Source organism: Xiphophorus couchianus, chromosome 17, assembly GCF_001444195.1.
Source record: "Xiphophorus couchianus chromosome 17, X_couchianus-1.0, whole genome shotgun sequence".
Taxonomy (NCBI): domain Eukaryota; kingdom Metazoa; phylum Chordata; class Actinopteri; order Cyprinodontiformes; family Poeciliidae; genus Xiphophorus; species Xiphophorus couchianus.
The window spans coordinates 3,140,620-3,161,640 of NC_040244.1; the positions used below are offsets into that span (position 1 = coordinate 3,140,620).

Below are 21,021 nucleotides of genomic sequence, written 5' to 3' on the forward strand. Positions count from 1 at the left end.
TCAGTGGTCCCATCTTTATAAAAACTGTCTTGACAAAATAGGATAAACATGTCATTTTAATATGAAAAAGCATTTTCACCTGAGAGGAATAATTAATATGGTTGCTTTTTTTTTAAAGACACACTACTTGCATCACACAATGCCGTTTCTTTTTTAAACACAAATCCAAGGTTTGTGAGAGCTAAAGCATTTTGATACATTAAACCAATCCTACCATTATGTTAAATTGGCTTGAATGGAAAGCAGTAAAATCTGCTACAAGCATTATAGCACACTTTTTTCTGCTATTCAGAATAGTTGTTAGCATTTACACGAGTTTATATTAATGCTTCCCTATTTTGGAATGTTGACTTTAAAGTAAACTAAATTTACTGCTACAGTAAACTGCAGCAACTTACAGCTAATGCTAATATATGTGCTGAACAGCAAGGCAAGAGCCAAAAAGTCCAAATGTTAAGAACTTGGAAGACGTGGGCAGAAAAAAGACAGGAGACAATAAAACCACAGCATGGGATGTCGTGAGTCTTTACTTACCTCTCTTTGTAGCACCAGCTCTTTGGTGAACAGCATGGCTTCATTGCTGAAGGGTTCGGCCATCTGCATCCCACCAGGCATGTTCCGGGAACTACGTGGACATTCGATACCTATACAAACATGACAAAGTTGTTCGAGTAAAAATTCTGCAAAGTTGTTCCATTTCTTGCCTACATGTTACCATTTAGTACTAGCAATTTATACTTGGCTGTGTATCAGATAATTTCTATAGGAAATGTCAAAATTATGGAGAAATTTAACATCTCATTACCAAGAATGTCCTGGCCAAGATGACGAAACTCCAAGACTGCATTAAAACATAAATGACTACTTCAACCGTGCCCAACCAGTTGTATCCACATGTTTGAATAAATAAATTGTATATTTTTTTAAATTAACTCAATGAAAGAGTTAGTATAATGTGGTTGGTTTTTAAACAAATATTATGCATGAGGGAGATTTAAAATTTTATAAACGGCAACTCTGTATCACCAACAGGAATCAATCTTGTTAGCAAAGATGCTAACCGCCATCTTGGAAAATCTCAAAGGTTATGATGGAGAGAAGATTAGCTTCACAGCCGGGGATATGCCAATGGTTTGATGTTCAAACCAACAAAGCAAAAGCAGACCACACATTAAGAAAACGTTAGTTTTTAGAAGTATTTGAGCCAATTGACTTATTTCTCCATAACTTTTTTTAAGTATTAGGAATAATGTTTTTAGCTGTGCACCTAAATACTTAGCTATCTACATGTTTACCCACAATTTTATTTGTTGGAATTCAAGAATAAATAAATAAAAATAAAAACCTTAATTGCTTCAGCTAAGCACAACAAACCAACAAGCAGGTTGAAGCTGCTTAATGTTGAGTAATCTCATGATGGCCTCTGCTGTGAGTTAAAGCCTCCAGCATATTGCTAATAAAGCAACCACTCTCTCCTAGGGTCTTTCTTTCCCATTTGACTTGGGGTTTAATTTAATGAACTTCTCTGGGATGACAGATATATTGCCTCAGGACAGACTCGCAAATATACATGACAGAGAAGCAAAATCAGATTTGTTAGGGCATTCTGATGACTCACTGGTGTGCGTGGCTATCTTGCTGCAAAATCCCAGGATTTGGATTTCACAGCTAAGATTTTCTTTGTATTAGGCTTCTTCAAAAAGTTTATGTCTTCTTTGAACTGTGAGTGGTCATCTATCTTTTGATTTCATTTTTAAGATAATACATGAAATGACTATGCAGTGTTTCATTATAATGGGGTTTAATAATCTTGTGGCTACTGCAAAGTCTTACAATCACAATCTAGGACACTATCAGGTGATAGTGTACCAGGTGAGTTTATATCTTGGCTGTTGTACTTGCAAAAGAAACATCTCTATACGCTACTATAGAGACACAGGGAAACTGAGGACATGTATTTATGTTTTAAAGGTAACATTTCAAAGAAATATTTCTTGGTGAGTTTTCTTACAGCTTTTAGGAGAAAACTGATGCCTTTTATGAAAGTCAAAATCTGATTTGCTCATTGTATTTCCCTAAAATATTCACCCAGCTAACCTACTGAGCAAGCTCACTGCTCCTGGTGTAATTATATAACTGAATTGGAAAAGCCACCGGCTTTTTTAATCTCATTTTGTCATTTTGTACGTTCTGTTCCCTACATGGCCATGCCTGTCCCATTTAAAAGGACAAGAGCAAAATATATCAGCGAATTCACACTGGCAGAAAAGGGAAAATGACCCTGGAACGGCAAAATGAGGCCACGCGACATGCTGCACTGGAAAGTGAAAGAAAACTGTTCAGTCCAGTTTAAGATAATTGTTCCAACACAGAAAGATCTGAATCAAGTCTGCTGTGTAGTAAAAAGGACACAAACAGGAAACCGATCTGATTTCAACTGAGACTACTGTATAGTAAAATACTTGACTAAAATACTTGACTACAAGTAATTTAGTCAAGTATTCCATCCTTGACTACAGTAACTCAAAGTATTTTGGTTACCTTTCGTAACCAAACTATAAAAAATTAATTCAAATAGTTTATTCAGTTGATTTCATTTTTCAAGGGTGAAAGTTATTCAAACCACATTATACTTATGTGAAAAGTTAATGCTCCAAGGTCATTAACTGCTTTTGCACCACCATTCACTGGTGTTTCAAAGTTCTGTGGAGGAATTTTCTCATGTAACATCATCTCAACTGGATTTAAGTCTGAACTTTGACTAGGCTACTCCCAGACAGTGCTAGACTTACTTCTGTGCTCTCGATTAATGCCCTACTGCATAAATTGTTTGTACTTGAGCTGAAAAGATAAGTTTAGTCATTTTTTGTAAGATTTTGCTTTTGGGCTCAATAAGTAAAGCTCATTGGGCTCAATAAGTGCTAATGAAAACAACCAACCTTTATTTTCATCTTGTTAGTGTAATTGTTTTTGAAGAGGTAGGAGGTTGGCTATGCGGTATTTATTTGGATATGTGAAATAGTGATGACACACATGATTAGGAGGTATTTAGCTGACTTTAACTAAGGCAAATGAGGTGATCTCAGTTACCTTAGATAGCTTCTTGAATAATCACTCTTGGAATAAATTGGGTAGGCTGTCTACCTCCATTTGTAATTGCTCTCGCTGGAATCCTAAAGTTTAAGAGTTTCCTTTCGAACCCTTAACAAAACAATAAATGTCAAAGACTTTGTTTCTAAGGTACTGAATGTCTTTCATATCAAGGTATGTTGTATTCTGAGATAGGTTAGCCTTCTTTGTGTTAAATAGGTTATATTTAAGTGATCCAAGTGTGGCTGGTGAAACTGAATGGATTTTTTTTTTTTTGTTGGCAATGAATTCATGACTTACGAATGAGGTTAATTCTAATTCCACATTAAGCAAATTTGGTTTGGTTAGCCTCTTTTCCTTAAATTATGATTTCATTAAACCTGTATTTTGCATTTAATCAGGTTACCTTTGTCTGATATTAGCATATTTTGATTATCTAAATTCAAATTTGACAAAAACAGGCAAAAGAAAAATCTCAGCGGCACCATATGCTTTTTATTTTTTACCTGGCTGTAGAAACCATGCATAAATAAAATCTGTTAAAAGAAGTATTTTTTTTGTTCCTAGAGAAAGAGGAGGACACACTTGATGGCCAAGATCATCTGAAAGTATTTATAGAAGTTTACCAGGACAGGCCTTACACATGGGACTCAGTGACTATAACACTGTGTGCCTATGAAAAAAAGACAGATGAGGAATGCAGGATAAAGGAAATGAAAAAGACAAGATAGGGAGGGCTACAGAAAGGCAAAATACTGCACACTGTTTGCAAAAATTGGTGTATAAAGTAATTGCAGGGAGGGAGATATAAAGTTTCTGCTTGGGTTGGCTGCAGCAATGATAAGGGGTGGAATTGTGTTTTTCCCCAAGCATAATCCTCAGGAAAGAATACTCATGAATGTAATACACAAAGAAGTCAAGTTTCATTGTAAAGCTTATAAACTACATGGGTTTACAGGCCCACAGGAGCAACAATTTTCAACCAAGTCAAAACTCTTTAAGAGGAGAAAACATGCCCACAAAGCTTTAATATATCAAAGGGAAAAAGCCCTGCAAAAGGGTTGTTATAGGTCATGCACTGATACAATGATCACAGATGTGACGTCTTTATAAAATGCACACTGCAGAGTTCTTTACATCACCCGACTGTACTCCTGCAATTCCTCCACACTTACTGTAGTCCCTCTTCCTTGCAGCATTTGAAGTCAATCTGAGAGCCACTTAGCACAGCAGACGTTAACCTCCACTGAGATACATAACTCAGGCCTGACACCAAGATAAATATCTGGGTCATACTCCAGGAAATCCATCTTATCTGATCTCTGAGACAAACAAGACGTACGGTGATTGTTCTGATGTTAGACTGCGCAGAGAACAACATGGCTTCTCATGCTAGCCTGAAGAGGGTGATCACATGTCAATCCACCATATCAATCACTGAATTTTATGTGCAAGACATTGATCTCGGAGTGCGTATGTGTGATTTAAGGCATATCTGAAAAGTGTGCAGTTTTACCACAGAGAGTTGAAGGGTCACCCCATTGAGAAAATGCATTACGTTTAATTTGGTTCTACGTTCCAGAGATGTTCACAAGTTATTTTCTTCAAGTCTAAGTCAAGTCGCTAAACCGCATTCTCTCGAACACATGCCTAAATGGTTCTTTATACAATTTTAGGTTATGAATTCAAGTCATGAAATATCTTTAGGCCTAACTTCGCACATTATGAATATATTACAAGTTTGTTTTTTGATTTAATTTGTTTTTCTCAGAACTGAAACTGTGCAACATATCACATTGTAATCATCACAATATTAATAAACTGTGAACTTGGTTCTAGGTAGCTATAACTAATGACTTGTACAAGTTTAGGCATAGAAAAAGAGCAACTAACATCTTTGCAGACCCCACACATCCTGGACACAAACTATTAAGACTTTCACCTTCAGGTCAGCACTACAGAGTGTCTCTTGTGAAAAGCAACAGACACATGAAAGTTTTTCCTCCTTGCAGTCTCTTTGATGAACACAATGAAAACCTTACAGCTCGAGTCATCGGCTACTCTGCTGTGAAACAAAACAACCACATTTTACAAATTTAGCATATTTTGGATTCAAATCAATTAATAGTAATTTACTTATTATCTTTTGTAATGACAACCAAACAATTCATTTAGAAATGGTGCAAACAAAGGACAATTTCACTGTTTATAACTGTAGAATTTCAGAAGCGCTAACTTGAAGTATTTATCTTGTATTTTATAAATGACAGGGTTCAGTTAAACCACCATAAAATAAACTGGATTGAGGTAGCCTCTTTCTCCATTATCCAAGCCAGATAATGAGCTTCATCTCATGGAAATTGCCCTAACGGGGAAGAAGCTGCTACTGTGCATTTGTCTCATCAGTGAAGCTTATCCAAATATACATCATGTCGCAAATTCCTATGCTAATGATGTGCATATTGATTAGCCTTTGACGTTTGTGCTCATAACCCGCCAGACGCTCGCGCTCTTGCTTTTGGCATGTCTGCAGGTATAAATTGATACTTGCAGGATCGAGGCGGCTCAGTATGAATGCCATTAGAGTCTTTTTTTAATGTTATTAAGTTACCAAGTCTTGATTTTTGACAGCCTGTCAACAGGATATAATTAGCAATGTGACAAGCAAACTACAAACCGGAGGAGGGTGTAAGTATCTAAATGTGTGCGGATTCAAATCTAAACCTCATCTTTCCTCCCTCCATCACCCATAACAGCATCATTCCATTTAAATTTCCATCTCATTAATCTTTGTTGTCCTATGCAGTATGCAACTGCGTGGTGACAATCCCCTATTTGAATATTTCCCTCTTCACAGCTGCCTCAATGGACACAGGCCAAGGAAAAAAGGTCCATCCATGGGTGAAGAATGTAGGTGGGAATATTTGGGGAGAGTGAGTGAAGGGTAAAGAGGGCAGACGGAGAGAGTAGACAAAGAGTACGATGTTAGGGGAAAAACTAAATCCAAGGATTTGGTTAGACCTCTTGCTTTTATCCTCTCAATCCATCCTCTTGGTCCAACATCATCCCTCTACGACTCCCTAATTTAAGGCCCCAATGTCTCCAACAAGCCTAAGGCAAACACCCAATTCAATCTCCTGAGGGGAACGAAAATGGTTTGATTTTTTTCCCTTAAACACTGGATTTGTAAGATCTGGCATAGTAAAACAATTCATTAAAACACACAACGAATGCAAAACCTGTTGTCTCTGTATGGATCTCATATCACCTTCGCTGTAGCAAACTGATGCAGCACAATCTATAAATCATTTAGCGTGTGCAGCAACCTCAATCCGTTATTTATTAAAGTTAAATATTAGTTGTAGGCATGTTTGCAGTGCTTCTGAGAGCTTTTTCTTCATCTCAAGGAAGCACACAGAGAATATGGTGGATTATTGATTTGTCTAAAGGCTGATGTATACTGTAGCTCATTGTGCAGTAAATTTTACACCACTATAGGAATCCATCTCGAGACTTCAAGGCAACCAGGGCCTGAGATTTCCAGTGTTAGAAAAATACAGACGCCTTAAATTACACTTATGGTGGCAATAAAGATAGGAAACATTTCTGTAAGCCTTATAACACATCCTTTGGCAAAGCATAAATTGTTGGGTGAACATTTACAAAAAAAGGGAAAAAAAAGAATGTCCTTCATACCCCTAACGTTTTGACATGTTGCTGTGTAACGTCTATAAACCTCTGTCTATTGTGTTAGATCAAGATGAGGCAGCAGCCCCCAAGGTAAGCAAGAAAAAAGAAAATTTTATCTGCAGGCTTTTTGGAGTATTTCTCAACCAGTTCTTTAGATCTACAGACTGGATGTTGTGGAAAAATAACCCAGGCTCAGTTTGATTATACATAGATCACCAATGGGTATACGTTTTTCCCCACTCAACTTGTATTCAAGTCTGAATTTTGACTGTGGCAAGAAAAGCATCCCCACAGTATGATGCTACCAGTAGAGTGAGGACAATGTGGTCAGGGTGATGTGGAGTGTTTTTGTTTTTTCTTCCAAATCTGACCAGAGCACTCACGTCCATATTTTTAACGTGTCAACAAATAAAAGACGGTTAAAGCTTTTTGCTGATATTATTATGAACTCTGTGTCCGGGTGATGGGTGTTCCATCTACCTGACAGAGATAAAGAAGTCTGAGTAACTTTTCAAGTACTTTTCACCTGTGATGGCTGTTGCTCCCTCTGCAAGAGAAACTCTGTAAAAGCTACTTAAGCCAATAAAACTTTTACAGTCTCCTCACTGCTTTGTCTCCCTATAGTCTCTGCAGGGCTTTATGGCCAAATACTTCACAAAGAAATTGTGTTTTTTGTTTTGCTTTCTATTTACCATAGGTATGTTTCTCTTCATCCTCTTTGCCCTTCCAATCGCTAAAACTTCTTTCATCAAGCTTTAAAACCCACAGTGCTATGATACTAACTACTATCCATTCTGTATAGGTGCCCTCCTTTTTCAAAGACAAAAAAAATGAACACGCAGGATTACTCTTTTACCTTTTAGAAAACTTACTTTTGGGAGTGACACTGTATAGGCCAGCAAGTAAAAAGAAGAAAGCTAAGGTGCTGTAGGAAGTGAGTAAGGGGAACTACCCTTGAACTCCAGATGCATACCTCCGGTCTTTTTTGAAGTTATGGGCTTGCTGCTGTGCTTTGTTTCTGTGACCCTATTTTCTTTCTCCTTATAGCACCAACTCGATCTAACAGGGAAAACTGGAAAGGTAGGAAGAGACTCGAGCTCTGAGGTGTGCAAATGGAGAAACCCATTGACAAAGTGTCTAATAAGGACAGTTACCATGGGACACAAACTGCACAATAGAAAACAGTCGATTTAATTCAAGGAGTGCAAACGTTAAATGTGAGAATTGTGGTGTATTATTAGAAATTAAATTAGAATGTTACATCTCTTCCGGTATTGGGATCATTTATTTTGCAGAGCTCCTGTAAACAGTTGGTTCTTGGATGGCTTCCCACAACATTGCTAAACAATAAATAAAAAAAAAAAAATATGGCCAGAGTGAATAAATTATTCAAACAGATGATAAAACAGATTAATAATGCAGTGCTTGTTTTAACTGCAAGATCATTTGAATATTTTCTGTGTGCACAATCACTATTTACTTAAACGCCCAGACAACAGGGCCCAGCTTTTAGAAATCATATATAAATATGATTTGACTTTAAAATTAGATGAATGAATTGTAATGATGAGCTTCCTTCCTAAAACCCTCCAAGTTTACATTCGCTTACTCAAGTTCTTCACTTGAGGTTTTTACAGAAGAGCTGGAACTGTTCTTGTTCCAAGGTGGAACAGATCAGCTTAAGAAATCACATCAACCAACAAGATCAAAAAACAGAGCATTGTTGCAGAGGGGCTTAACTAAACAAGTCTGTAAGAGAGCACAATTTTGAGTCAATTTGTATTACAGAAAATCCACAGTAAATTCAAAATGTGCATCGAATTCTTGTATTTAAATAAGCGTTGATGCAGTTATTGCGAGCCTACTTTTAAAATACTCACACTAGCTGTAACATAAAACAAGACATTTTACTTCTTGTTAGAAATATGAAAAAGCTTAAAAGGGTAAAGGTCCAGAGGTTTGTAGGGGCCTTCATTAGACAGATAATACAACAGTGTTGGGGCCTCTGTTTTATCGCTTGTGTCATTTTCCACACGACCCCCAATACAGATGGGTGACTAAAACATGAAAAGATAACTTTGACAGGGAAAAGAAAGTGGTCAGAGATGGAGAGCTGGGAGATTAGACGCAGACAGATGGGTGTCTTTTGCCCCATGGGCTTCATTTCATGTGTAGTGGTATGGGTTTGACATCAGTTGCGTCAAGAAAATCAAGTATACAGCTAAAAACGTCACGCACAAAAACATTGAGGCCGTGGCCTACAAGATATACTGTTTCATCTCAAACTGACAACAAAAAGATGAAGGGGAAAGAGATAAAAAAAAAAACGAGAATATGTATCGCTTCAGCAGCGACTGGAAATATCAATGGTATCAATAGAGATCTTAAAGAAAACAAAGTTGTATATTTGATTTAAGGTATAAAGCTTATGTCATTTCCTGGAGACAAAGAGTTTCCAATGACGACCTTGATTTAACCTATTCAGGGGTTTCAGTTCTGTTGTTGAAGTTAAGCTTTGCCAACAACAATGTGATTGTGTGTATAAAGTTTATCTTAACATGATGTCTTACCAACATTGTGGAGTCAATGCTGTGCACTATTTTTCCATCAGTACCATCCTCACATTGTAATTGATCACTTTGAATTTATTTATTTATTTTTTAAAAACCTTCCCAGTTTTTCAACAAGTCCATCAGATTTATGTCTACCGCCATGGTTTCAAAGTTAACAAAGACATTCACAAAATGTGTTTAAGAAAAGAAAAAAAGAAAAAAGCAATGGACGCTCCCTGATTGGACTGTCATGTTCTTTTCTTCAGGCTACAAAATCAGATTTTAGAGAAATGTTTCCTACCTTCATCAAATGGCATAATGATAATGTCCTTCCTAATGTTTTTTAAAAAATGAGACTATTATCATGGATTATATTAATTATCACCCATTCAAATTAAAGGCACACCAATAGTGACCAATGGGATCCCATTCACTCAATGGAACTCTCCATTTTGCTCTCTCAAGAACCGCGTAATATGATCATAATGACGAGTAATCACTAAGTTCTTGATTTTATGCTCAATCAGGATTACAAGGTCAGAAATTTCCATATTAAATTACTGCTTCTTAAGATATTTAAATTAGCCATTTAGACTACTTATTTTTAAAATTAATTTTAAAAAGTTAGACTTTTCACTGCTACTTGTTCGTGATATCCATGAGGAGTCTAAACAGCCAGCTTGTCGAGCAACAACTTTACAGACAGAAAAAGATCCACTAGCAACAGGAACAACCAGAGTCTTGAGAGGAACCTACATTGCAAACCAGCTGAAGGTCACCATTAAAGCAATCAGGAGGTTCCATGCCACACCACATTGATGCAGGAACTCATGTAAAAGATGACCGATCCAAGTATAAGGTGCATACATTTCTATGGGTGGAAATGCATTTCGATGGGTCTAATGTGACAGCTTTGATAATATTTGAATTCTTCAGAGGTGCACCTGTGATTATAAGTTTCTTCCACATTTGATCAGATACGTTACTGTTGCAGTTCTGTTTAGTTCAACATATATCCCCCGAGTTGCTGTTTATGAGGTACAAGACAAGCGATTACTATCTGTAGCAGGGGAAATAAACTGACTGTTGCTGAAATGCCAAAAGGTACACGTTGATATTCTGGGAACATATCGAGTCTTCATAGCTTGACCTTCTTAAAGTTTAAGAAAACAAAAACTCTTGGGACAAAAATGTGTTTACGCTTGCTGTAAAAACATCTAGTTAATACTTTGCTATTCACTAGTCTTGCACCTGTCTAAGAGCAAAATAGCCATTTGTTGATATTCTTGCTCCAGAAATGAAGAGAATAAGGAATTAACTTTCATTAGATGGAACAATTAGATCCAAGAGTCTCTTCCTGTTATAAAAATACCAGGGTTGGCACTTTGGTGGACAAGTGGTAGCCAAAAAAAATTTGGGGATAAACCATTTACAAAGTAAATTTGAAACTAATAAACTTTGATGAAGAGCTAATAAGGAGTCAAAATGATGAGTAGTTTACAGAAAGAGTACATTTGCTTCAACATACTCAAATAGAAGTGCTGTAAACTAGTGCATTACAATATCTGCAAGTTTAAATTGAAGCTAAAAAAGGTGAATCCATAACAACTGACAGTGTCTATTTGCCAGCAGGCAGAAACATGAATCTAGGAGTATCTAACTCGTCTTCAAAAATGTTCACAACTATAGGTTGTAAATGACTGCCTTTGTGTGGAAGATTTTATAGTTTTCCAAGTAACAAGTTGCTAGAAGTGCAAATAAACTGTTTTATTACTGCAGCTATCACAAAAACACAAGTCAGGAACATTGCTACTAGAATACTGGGAGATACTCATTTCAAAAGGAAAAACCCAATTTCACTATCCACCTTGGGAACATGCATTTCTGAGTAAAATTGTAAACCACAATGAAACTACATTCCTCAAATAGAACAAGTCCTTTCCCCATTTTTTCCTTTAAGTGGAAAAATACAGAAAAAAGTCTTGCTAGATTGGTGTTTTCAAATGTTTTGTCAGTACTGTGGTGCTAGGAAACCTGACTATTTACTTAGATCCACTGACTTGGATGGCATAATTAAAAGGACTTTGACATTAGAAAGGTAAACCTACCAGCAAGAAGGAATGTGATGAGACAGGTCTCTTTGGGCATGTACAGCTTAAGACGAGATCCACTGAAGACATATTCGACAACAGCTTCTGACCGGCCAGCTCTCTGCAGGAAAGGCAGGAACTGCTTGGCTTTCTGTGTCTCCTGCAGGAAAGAAAGAGAATTAAAAGGCAAATAGCAGCATTTTAGAGTCAAAGTCTTGAAATCTTTGAAGAATTAATAAAAAATGGTAGAGTTTGCCTTGTTTTTTATGAAAAAGTTAAGTGAATTCAAAATTGTTTTTGATTAAAAAAAATACTAGGTAACAAGGAGTCATCAGCTAAACTACTCACACAACAAAATATACCTTGAAAGGAAAATGCTTCCCTTTTATCATATTTTTAATTTTGTCTGCTTAACTTTTTGTGTTTCATTTTTGGAAGAAATATCTGTGAATATCTTTGGATTATTTTATATATTTAAATGATCTCACCAACAACAACAAAAAAATTACCCTGCATGTAGAGCCATTACAATTAGCTTCAAACAAAACACTTTTTTTCCTCAGTGCCTGAGCCAAATGAAGAAGAGTTTTCTTGATCATAGAGGGAAAGTGTTAAAGATTTTTGAATGGTGTGACAAGATGTGGACTGTTTTGGCAGCTACAATAGTGTAATCCATTCAAACATTCACAAGAAAAACAGACTGATCATTTCATCAAATGTGAGACTTCAAAAATCACTGCACATCATGTTCATGCAAAGCAGGCCAAGAATCCTATCCAAGTGTGTCTGTGCACAACAGTGAAAATGTTGGTCAGAACCAAAGCAGAAATCCTCTGAATGCATTTTGAGTACAATTTTTTGCCTGAAGTGGTCACTGTGCAAAAATACCACATGAAGAGTTCAAATCAATCAATGTGGTGCTAGCATGATTGGGCTTGCAAATAGTCACCTTATTAACTCAAATCCACCTGGGGACTTTGGTATTCCTAATTGAGGGTATAAACTGTAATGAATTAGCTGAAGTACGGCAATTTAAAGTTACTAGGTCGTCACTTACATGGCTGCCCCTTTCATTTCCATGTATTTTTGTGTTTTTCTCAATTTTGTTCACAGAATGTCAATGACAGCGACAAGTTCTAAAAAAAAAAAAAAAACAGTTATGGCATATGGCTTTTAAGATTAATTTCTCTCATATTGCAAAGGGTGAACAAGACCAAGTGAAAGCCTGCGTTTCCACACATCTTTATATCACAGTATGGCCTAATGAAGTCTGCCTTCCTTTTCAGTGACACATCTGGAACCTCATGCAATCAAAAATAATTCTCTCCCTTCCTGCTCCCATCTCTGTCTGCAAGAGTGAGTCATAACTTATTGGTGTACTCGGGCCAAAAATTACAAGCTGAGCTAAATCGTGTATTCAGGCAGCGCTAGTGCTTCAGTAGCAAAGGAAGATTCATAAACGCTAAAAAAATAATTTAATGTGAGCCTACTCCAGGCATGAGCATGTAGGCACAACAGACCGGTGAGTCATGGACCAGTGTTGTGTTTGGATGAGCCAGCGTGGACACAGGAGTAGGAACAAAGGCTCAGACACAAAGTCGGAGCAAACAAACCAGTTTATCATTTGCTAAAGCAAATTTATGAGAGTTCACAGTGTTCCAGTAACAACAATTTATCAATATTTTCTTTCATTTCATTATTTTTTCCACTGGGGCAGTGACATAGCCCAAAACAGCCGTGTATTTACTAGAAACAAAATAAAGTTCATGTCATCAGCGGGGCTCAAATCAGAGAGCATTAGTGAGGGGTATATACTTTAGCCATAAGATGTTCCACCTGAACTCCACCCACTACATTCCAAAATAACCCCTCGAGTGGGAGATGACACTCCAGTTCACACAAACATTTACCGCACCTGCAGCATGTGTGGGCTGTGCAGCCCAACTTGGTTCAGAAAAAGGGAGAGACAAGTGAAAGAAGAGGACCTCATTATGCAACCTTTAGAGGCACGAGGTGAGTCAAGTGCTTTATCCACTCTCCTCCCACCACCTCTGTGCATCTCCTACAGTATACATTTATAAACCTATCTCTGCACTATTTGTGACTGCATCCCACTCAATGTGCATAATCCTTTTCAAAAGACCTTCACTAAAGGATGCTGACGTATAGGAGTGTGTATTTCCACAAGGGGGACGGGTGTGTATTTAGAGGAATAGGGGAAAAGTATGTTGGGGCTGGTGAGCAACAATGCTATTTTGGTCCTTGTAATGCTTTAAAGAATGCTCATTATATTAGCCTTGCCAAACAACTGGTGCATGTGTGTGTGTGTGTGTGTGTGTGTGTGTGTGTGTGTGTGTGTGTGTGTGTGTGTGTGTGCGTGTGTGCGTGTGTGCACGCACGAGCACATCCACACATGCTGGCAATCGCTGGCAACAGTCCTAGATCGTGCTGCAAATCAAGCATGTCTTATTGGAGACAGACAGAAAAGTTAAGGGAGGGTTTGCAGCGAGGTAATGGCACTGACCTGAACCCAGTGACAGGGTGCAGCTAATAAGTACAAATGTAGTGAAGCTACAGAGTGCTGTAGAACATGTCAGACATAAAAATGGCTACACAAAACACCATTATAGTAAGGCATTTCTATCTTTGGCTAAATAAATCCATTTGTAGTGTGTGATTTAAGGTTTTCTGTTAGAAGAAATACACTTTTTTTTTCGAGTGCCCTTCACAATTACAGGCCAAAGGTAAATGTGTGTGCAAACCCATTGAAACCAAAGGTTTTCATAGAGGCTTGGTGATTTAAAGACTCTTTGTTGCGGTTCTCCAAATTGTTAATCGCTGTAAACCTTAAACGCTCTAATATATGATTAAGAAAAACATTCAAAATATTTCCTTCTGGCCTTACTGATATTAGTAGACGCTAATTAAATTAGGAGCTGAGGAGAGAACATGCCGTGTGTGTACAAAGAGTCTTTGTAAAACAGCTTTAATATTTTAAAGCAAAGGAAATTATTAAAGAGTTCCAGTTTCAAACTGTCTAGCATGTCAGTGATAAGCACGGCTGTGGTGGATGTACATCATATATCATATGCTGATGGGAAATTGTCAATTTCTAATCAAACGGTCACTGCTGATCAAAACAAAAGAAAAAGCATCCAGTTAGACGCATTTCTCAATATAACTAAAAGCAGTACGTCACGGATTATTAATCAGACGTTTTTGGATCACATCCACTTTATAAAAATAGATAGAGGTGCAAGGTTCCATTTGAGTAAAAACTCATGCACACCTATTTAAATGTTCTTTACTGTATTACATATAGATGTCTTAAAAGACTAAACTTCCTTTCAGTGAAAGAAAAACAGCTTCCTGGCTTGAGCATATAAAAAAAGATGAAAAACAGTGCAGCAATCAACCTTTACTGCACGCTTTTATGGATTTCCCACAATAATGTTCGTGTGATGAGCCCTCCCAATCAGGCTTCATTAGCCAAATGACGCCTCAATCAAGCCCGCACACGAAAACAGGCAAGGACAGAAATGCTTTTATTAATGAGGTTTATTTTTAGAGGCCACTAAGGATGAGTCAATGATTATAGATCATTTTCTGAGAATTACTGGCCCCAACATATCTTTTAAGAGTTATGATGTTTATGTGCAAATGACTCCACATTTAAAACGATTTAATTCCAATTATAGCCACAGCACATGAATGCTCATCCTATTATCCACATCATGTAAACCATCTTATTTCCCTGCGTAGGATGAGTGTACATGTATTATTAAAAATAATGAAAAAGATGCATACCCCCGAGATATCAGCCACTCTGTGGATGGGAACCTCCTTTTTGCTGTGCAGCCCCTTTCCGTTTTTGATGGCCCTGCATTCAAACAACACCATTAGAAATCCATCAATGCATCCATACAATACAGCCTCCACATATGCATAAGGTACAGGAGCATCTCAATCGATTAAGGGTTTTGTCAAAAAGTTCATTTAATCCAGTATTTCAATTCAAAAAGTCACAGTGAAATTATATAGATTTATCACAGACCGATTATTTGAAGCGTTTATTTCTATAAGGTTATTCATGGTTTACAGTGAATGAAAACCAAAAATATATTTCGAGAAAATTTGAATAATACCCAAGAATACAAACCACATTCTGAAGTTATTCTACTACATATGTCTCTTTAGCTACCATATGTTTTCCTTCCACTAAACGTTCCATTGCTAGAAATCTGAACAGTAAACATCCTCATGGAAATTGCTGCATGACTTACATCAGCAATGTTCCGCATGGTTACATAGCCCATAACATGACTGAAACATCACATTTCTGAATCACAAAACATTTTTGTCTAATTTTAATTACCATTCGTAGTAAGTTAAAATCTAAAACATTTCACCTTTTGAATTGTTTAACTGGGTATTCTAATTTACAGAAAACCACCTGTACATTGAATTAAAAAAAGACATAAAACACTTTCTCCATTTTAAGGCTTTGGCTTATTATTAAAAAAAGAGAGGCCATAGTTATAAATCATAATGGGGAGATGATTTAGCATCATGAATGTGAAAAGAGAAATGATCTATCTTTAGAGGCAGCTAAGGGTCTTCCATGATGACTGCCGCTAGTTAGAGCTGCCTTAATAAGCCTGCTGGATTAAATGCGATGAAGATAAAGTCAAAGGTCCTGTTGTCCACTGGGTCACTGGGATGGACCACAAAAGTGCTGCTAGGATAAGCCAGCTACATTTCCGGAGCCCTGTACAGTAAAGATGTGCACTTTAATAGCCTAGAGGAGGTTCCTTGAAGGCTGTGGGCCACTGGCTTTATGCAATGGGAGCTAAAAATATAACTAAGGCAATAGACAGAAACCGCTCATCGTCTCTTATAGGACCCCACCAGGGACGGGGGGGAGAGCGAGAGAGAAAAAGCAGCAGAGGGAAGGAAAAGTGACAAAAAGAAATGAGGGAAAGAAGACCCAGAAGAGCAAGTCCGTAGAAGGACATAGCGAGAAGCAGCAAAGGGGAAGAAACAAGGACAAAACGCACAAAAGGAAGAGAGAGAGCAAGAACGGGCAGGAGGAGAAATAGGGGCAGATGGCCGGTGACACTGAAAGACAAGAGGAGAGGAAGAGTTAATGCTATAAAAAAGGTTGCAGCTGCATCTGCTCTACCTACAGCAAGCAGATCTTAATCTATGGCAGAGTAATAAAGCTTGTACTAAATCTCTCCACTGCACCTCCACATAATTATATTCATAGGGCCTGAGTAAAGAGAGACTCTGATTTAACGTCTGGCGTCTGGGATGGTGTATGTGTGCCCAGGCATACAAAAAGAAACAAAAAAAGGGGAGAAAAAAATTAAAAAGGGACAGAGGCAGAGAAAGCACAGGGGTCATTACTATGTGTGTGAGTAAATATTTAAGAGCAGAGACATGTTTCCTCGGGAAGTGAATCACCAGCCTGATGGGCAGGAACTAATTACGGTGACACTATTAAAATAAATTTAAAGAATTAGCAAGGGGGTAACCTTACCTACATCAGAGGAAAAACACTCAGGGTCATTACAAAGACTAATTTATCAAGTTTATTTAAAACATAACTGCAAGGTGCTTCAAGTAGATTTTTTATGCTCCATTTTATTCCAAATTCTAACACACAAACCATCATGAATCCACAGTGTCAGGTCAATGTAAAAGATTTAGAAAAAGTAGTGGAGTTCCTCACCGTGCCTCTGCAGCGAGCAGCTCATCATAGTGGGAGGAGCGCTGGTCATCATCCTGTCGATACCTGATGACTGTGGCCAGACCCTTACTGACCAGAGCTTCGGCTATGTTACTGGTAGAAACAAAGTGGACAGTTCACTTTAATACTCCATTTCATAAGACATGAGAAAGATAATCTGTATAGTTGGTGTCATTTTAAACTGTTAGAGGTTTCAATGTATGTTCCCAAACATATGAGGAATGAGGTTCACTAAGAACTGGGCTTCTGCTGGTTTTACCAACTCAAATTTTAGACTTTGGTATTTCAGACTCCTTCATGTTCATAATAGGTGTTATGTCATGTTTATGACAGTGTTATGTCAGTCTTATGCACATCCTGTCAAATAAAGTGTTACCAAGACTTTTTAAGGCCATTGTGAACAAAACTTAAAATATGCATCTCCACAGAAATGTATGAACTTCATCCAGTCAACTGGCGATTAATCTGCATTTATCCATAATAGATGCAAAAAGGCTAGCTAGCAAGAGTATGCTAGCACTGAGTTACCGATAGCCACAACAGTCTAGAGTCACATGCACTGTGGAAGTCTAAGTGAAGCTCAAATGTTTGCCTGACAGAAAAGTCCTGTGAGACAAAAAGAAAAAATTACATCTAATATATATTTTAAAGTGCTCAAGACAAAATCTAAGACCTGTGAAGAACAGGTTTTAGATTGTGGGTTTTTTTGGCCAACCTTTTTTTTTTTTTTACAATTTAAAAACCCCTGGCCAGACACTAGGCCAGGGGTGGGCAACTCCAGGCCTTGAGGGTCGGTCTCCTGCAACTTTTAGATGTATCTCTACTTCAACACACCTGAGTCAAATAATGAGGTAATTAGCAGGACTCTGGAGAACTTGACTGCACTTAGGAGGTGATTCATCTGTTGGATTCAAGAGTGTTGGATCAGGGAGACGTTTAAGAATTGCAGGACACCGGCCCTCGAGGAATAGGATTGCCCACCTCTGCATTAGGCCATTATTTTAGAATTTAAGATTTTTTTAAAAAGGTGTGGTCACACTGGAGAAAGGAGCAAAGACAATATATCCATTTAAAAGTTAAACAAAAGATTTGAATTTGAGACATTTTAGATCTTTTTTTTTTTTTTACCCTTTTTATTTAAGAAAACCCTTCATGCTGGCTTTGAGTCAACTGGCCCCTTCACTCCTTCATCCCCTCTTCTATTTGTGCCATACGCTGCCAAGAACTGTATGACATGTGGAACTCCTTTATTTCACAAACCATGAGCATCAATATTTTTTTAACCAGCTTTCAGCTGATCCCAACCTGTATATAGAAAATGACTTACTCGTCAGCTGTGGGAGTGACTACTAAGTCCCACGTGGGCACCAACTGACTGAATAATCAACGTTAAAAAAATGTTAAAAATCCACTGGATCCTGAAAATGTCTTCAAAACTGCAAAAACATGAAATGAAACAAGTCTTGTCACAAACAATTCTAACGAATAATAACCAAAAATACCCAAGTCCCCCACTGGGGCTCAGAGGGGGTTGAGAGTTTCCATCTCACTAACCTCCTCAACCCTGACTGTAGTATTCATGGGGACTCTGCCAACTGTTATCCAGGAGAATCACAGTGTGGTGTGGTCCAACTGAAGACTCTAAATGACTGCTTACATGAGCAGACCTGACCTCTGTGCCACCACATTTGAGACAGCTGGTTGGATGATATGGAGAGATCTGCCTGTCTGTGTGTGTTCGTGTGATGCTTCTTTATGGCTCCAATGATACGGTTGGCGGAGGGGGAAAAAAAACAATACAAAAAAAAAAAAATAGTAATAAAAACAGGACAAGTGTGATTTTCAAAAGTTCCTTTGAGGGGGAAACAGACTTCTAAAGCCTCTTTTCTAGCAATGTCGCATTAAAGCTCTGCGATGGTTTTGATTAAATTTCAACCTCTGAAAAGCGTTTATATCTGTGATCTTGTGTAAAGAAAATGACAAACTGACAAGCCAAATTCCTTCAAAGACAGGCTTGCAGATAGAATATAATTGCTTGCACTCAGGTGACCCTGCTCAGAACAAAGCAGTAGCTTCAGTTCTGATTAACAAGCTTACAAATTCAAAGCATTCTAAAATGATCTTGTTGTGTTCAGATGAAATTATAGTAAAATGACGTGTTGAGTCAACCTGAACTGCTGCGTGATCTGATCTTGTACTGCCCTTTGCAAAAGTATTAATAGGCCTTGAACTGTTCCAAATTTACTTCAGTTACAACCATAAACATTTTGTATTTTATTTCAACCAAGAAAGTAATACATTACTGTGAAGCAGAGGAAAAATGATACACAAGTTTCAAACTTTATTACTAATAAAAATCAGAGAAGTGTGCAGTGCTCTCATATTCGGCCTCTTCCACTCTGATACTTCAAAATAAAACACTCTCCTGCGAGCCAGAGACTTTTAAAGAACATCATGGTTTGTTTTTTTAACCCTATGCGCAAAAAGCATAGCAGAAAACAGATACTTCATATTGACCTTCACACACCACGCCCAATGTAAAATCTGCAGTGGCTACTAGGCCTTTCGTGATAAACAATAATGTTCGTTTGAGACCATTTTCAATTATAATAATAGCAGCATAGTAATTGAAGTACACTCTTTCAGAAATCAATAAATTTAAATTTCCAAAGAAAACCTAACACTGGAACTGGAATCTAAAGTGGATATATAAAAACAAAAAACTTAACCAGTAACAACAAATAAAATGGAGATTAAAACCAAACAACTGAAGCCATAAATATAGCGGATTATGAAGTCCCTGTAAAGAAAATTGCCCTGATAAAAAATATCATTAGACGCTGCCAGTTTTGTGATCATCATGATATCATGTGTTTAATTGATTTACAGCCTTTTGCGACAGGCTTAGTGGTGGCAACATTGTGCTTTGGGAATGTTTTTTTTCAGCACGGACGTTGAGACACGTCAGCGAGGATACAAAGACGGATGAATTAAAACCTCTCTAAACATGTAGTTCGAGTTATGATAGGAGTGGTTTGGTGCTAAGCATGTTCATGAGTTAGAATGGCCCAGTCAAAGTTGAGAGATAAATCCATTTGAGATTCTGTTGCATATTCATTGAAGCACTCCTTTCTATGTCTCGCGCTGTTAGAAACAAACCATGCAAGGTTGCAGCTGTAAACGCACAACCACTAGTCAGACATATGGAAAAATAAATTCCCAACTACCCATCATTCTCCATTTTCTTCACAATTATGCATTACTAAAGTCGACCTATATCATAAAATCTCAAGTAAATGCATTGAAGCTTGCTAACATAAAACGTTTTTTCCAAGACAGTGTATTTGTAACAAACTCCACTCGAAAAAAGGTAGAAAGTAGTTTTGCTCAGCTTGGCAGACTAAATTATTACTTACATTCCTCCGATTGTCACTGTGGCACAGGTGCGCTCTGAGAAGGCAGGTGTTCCTTCTCCTGGACCAGTGGCAGCTCTGATGTAGTCCACTGTGACGTTGACCTGTAGGGGGTGGACACAAGCCAATCAAAAAAAAAGAAAAAACGCACACATGCCGAGAGTAGTGAGCAGCATCAGTTACTCCAATAATTAGTGTGGGGAGCGTTTTCTCCGTGTACGTGGCTCCCTTATTTTTATTATTTTTTTGTTTGTCCCATTTCTCAAGGTCACCCCCAGTCAGTGTGAATCATGTCAGGCAGCATTGTGGAACTCCCCAGAGGAGTAGTATTAACACACTGAGGGTGTTTGGGACAACACACACACACACGCCTGCACGCCCACACACAGAGCAGCGATGAAACCCAAATGACCCTACACAGTGCGTTCCTAACA

The 21,021-nt window shown here is 37.7% G+C and overlaps 1 protein-coding gene across 1 annotated transcript in view; it reads right to left on the minus strand.

Annotated features, from left to right (window-relative positions):
* snd1 (staphylococcal nuclease and tudor domain containing 1) overlaps positions 1 to 21,021 on the minus strand; it is a 179,889-nt gene that overhangs the window by 117,190 nt on the left and 41,678 nt on the right. Inside the window, exons 12-16 of the mRNA XM_028043522.1 lie at positions 20,591 to 20,691; positions 17,157 to 17,267; positions 15,230 to 15,302; positions 11,441 to 11,582; positions 535 to 644 (exon numbers count right to left, since the gene is read on the minus strand). Of these exons, the coding sequence (XP_027899323.1) occupies positions 535 to 644; positions 11,441 to 11,582; positions 15,230 to 15,302; positions 17,157 to 17,267; positions 20,591 to 20,691 (537 nt within the window). The remainder of the gene's footprint in view (positions 1 to 534; positions 645 to 11,440; positions 11,583 to 15,229; positions 15,303 to 17,156; positions 17,268 to 20,590; positions 20,692 to 21,021) is intronic.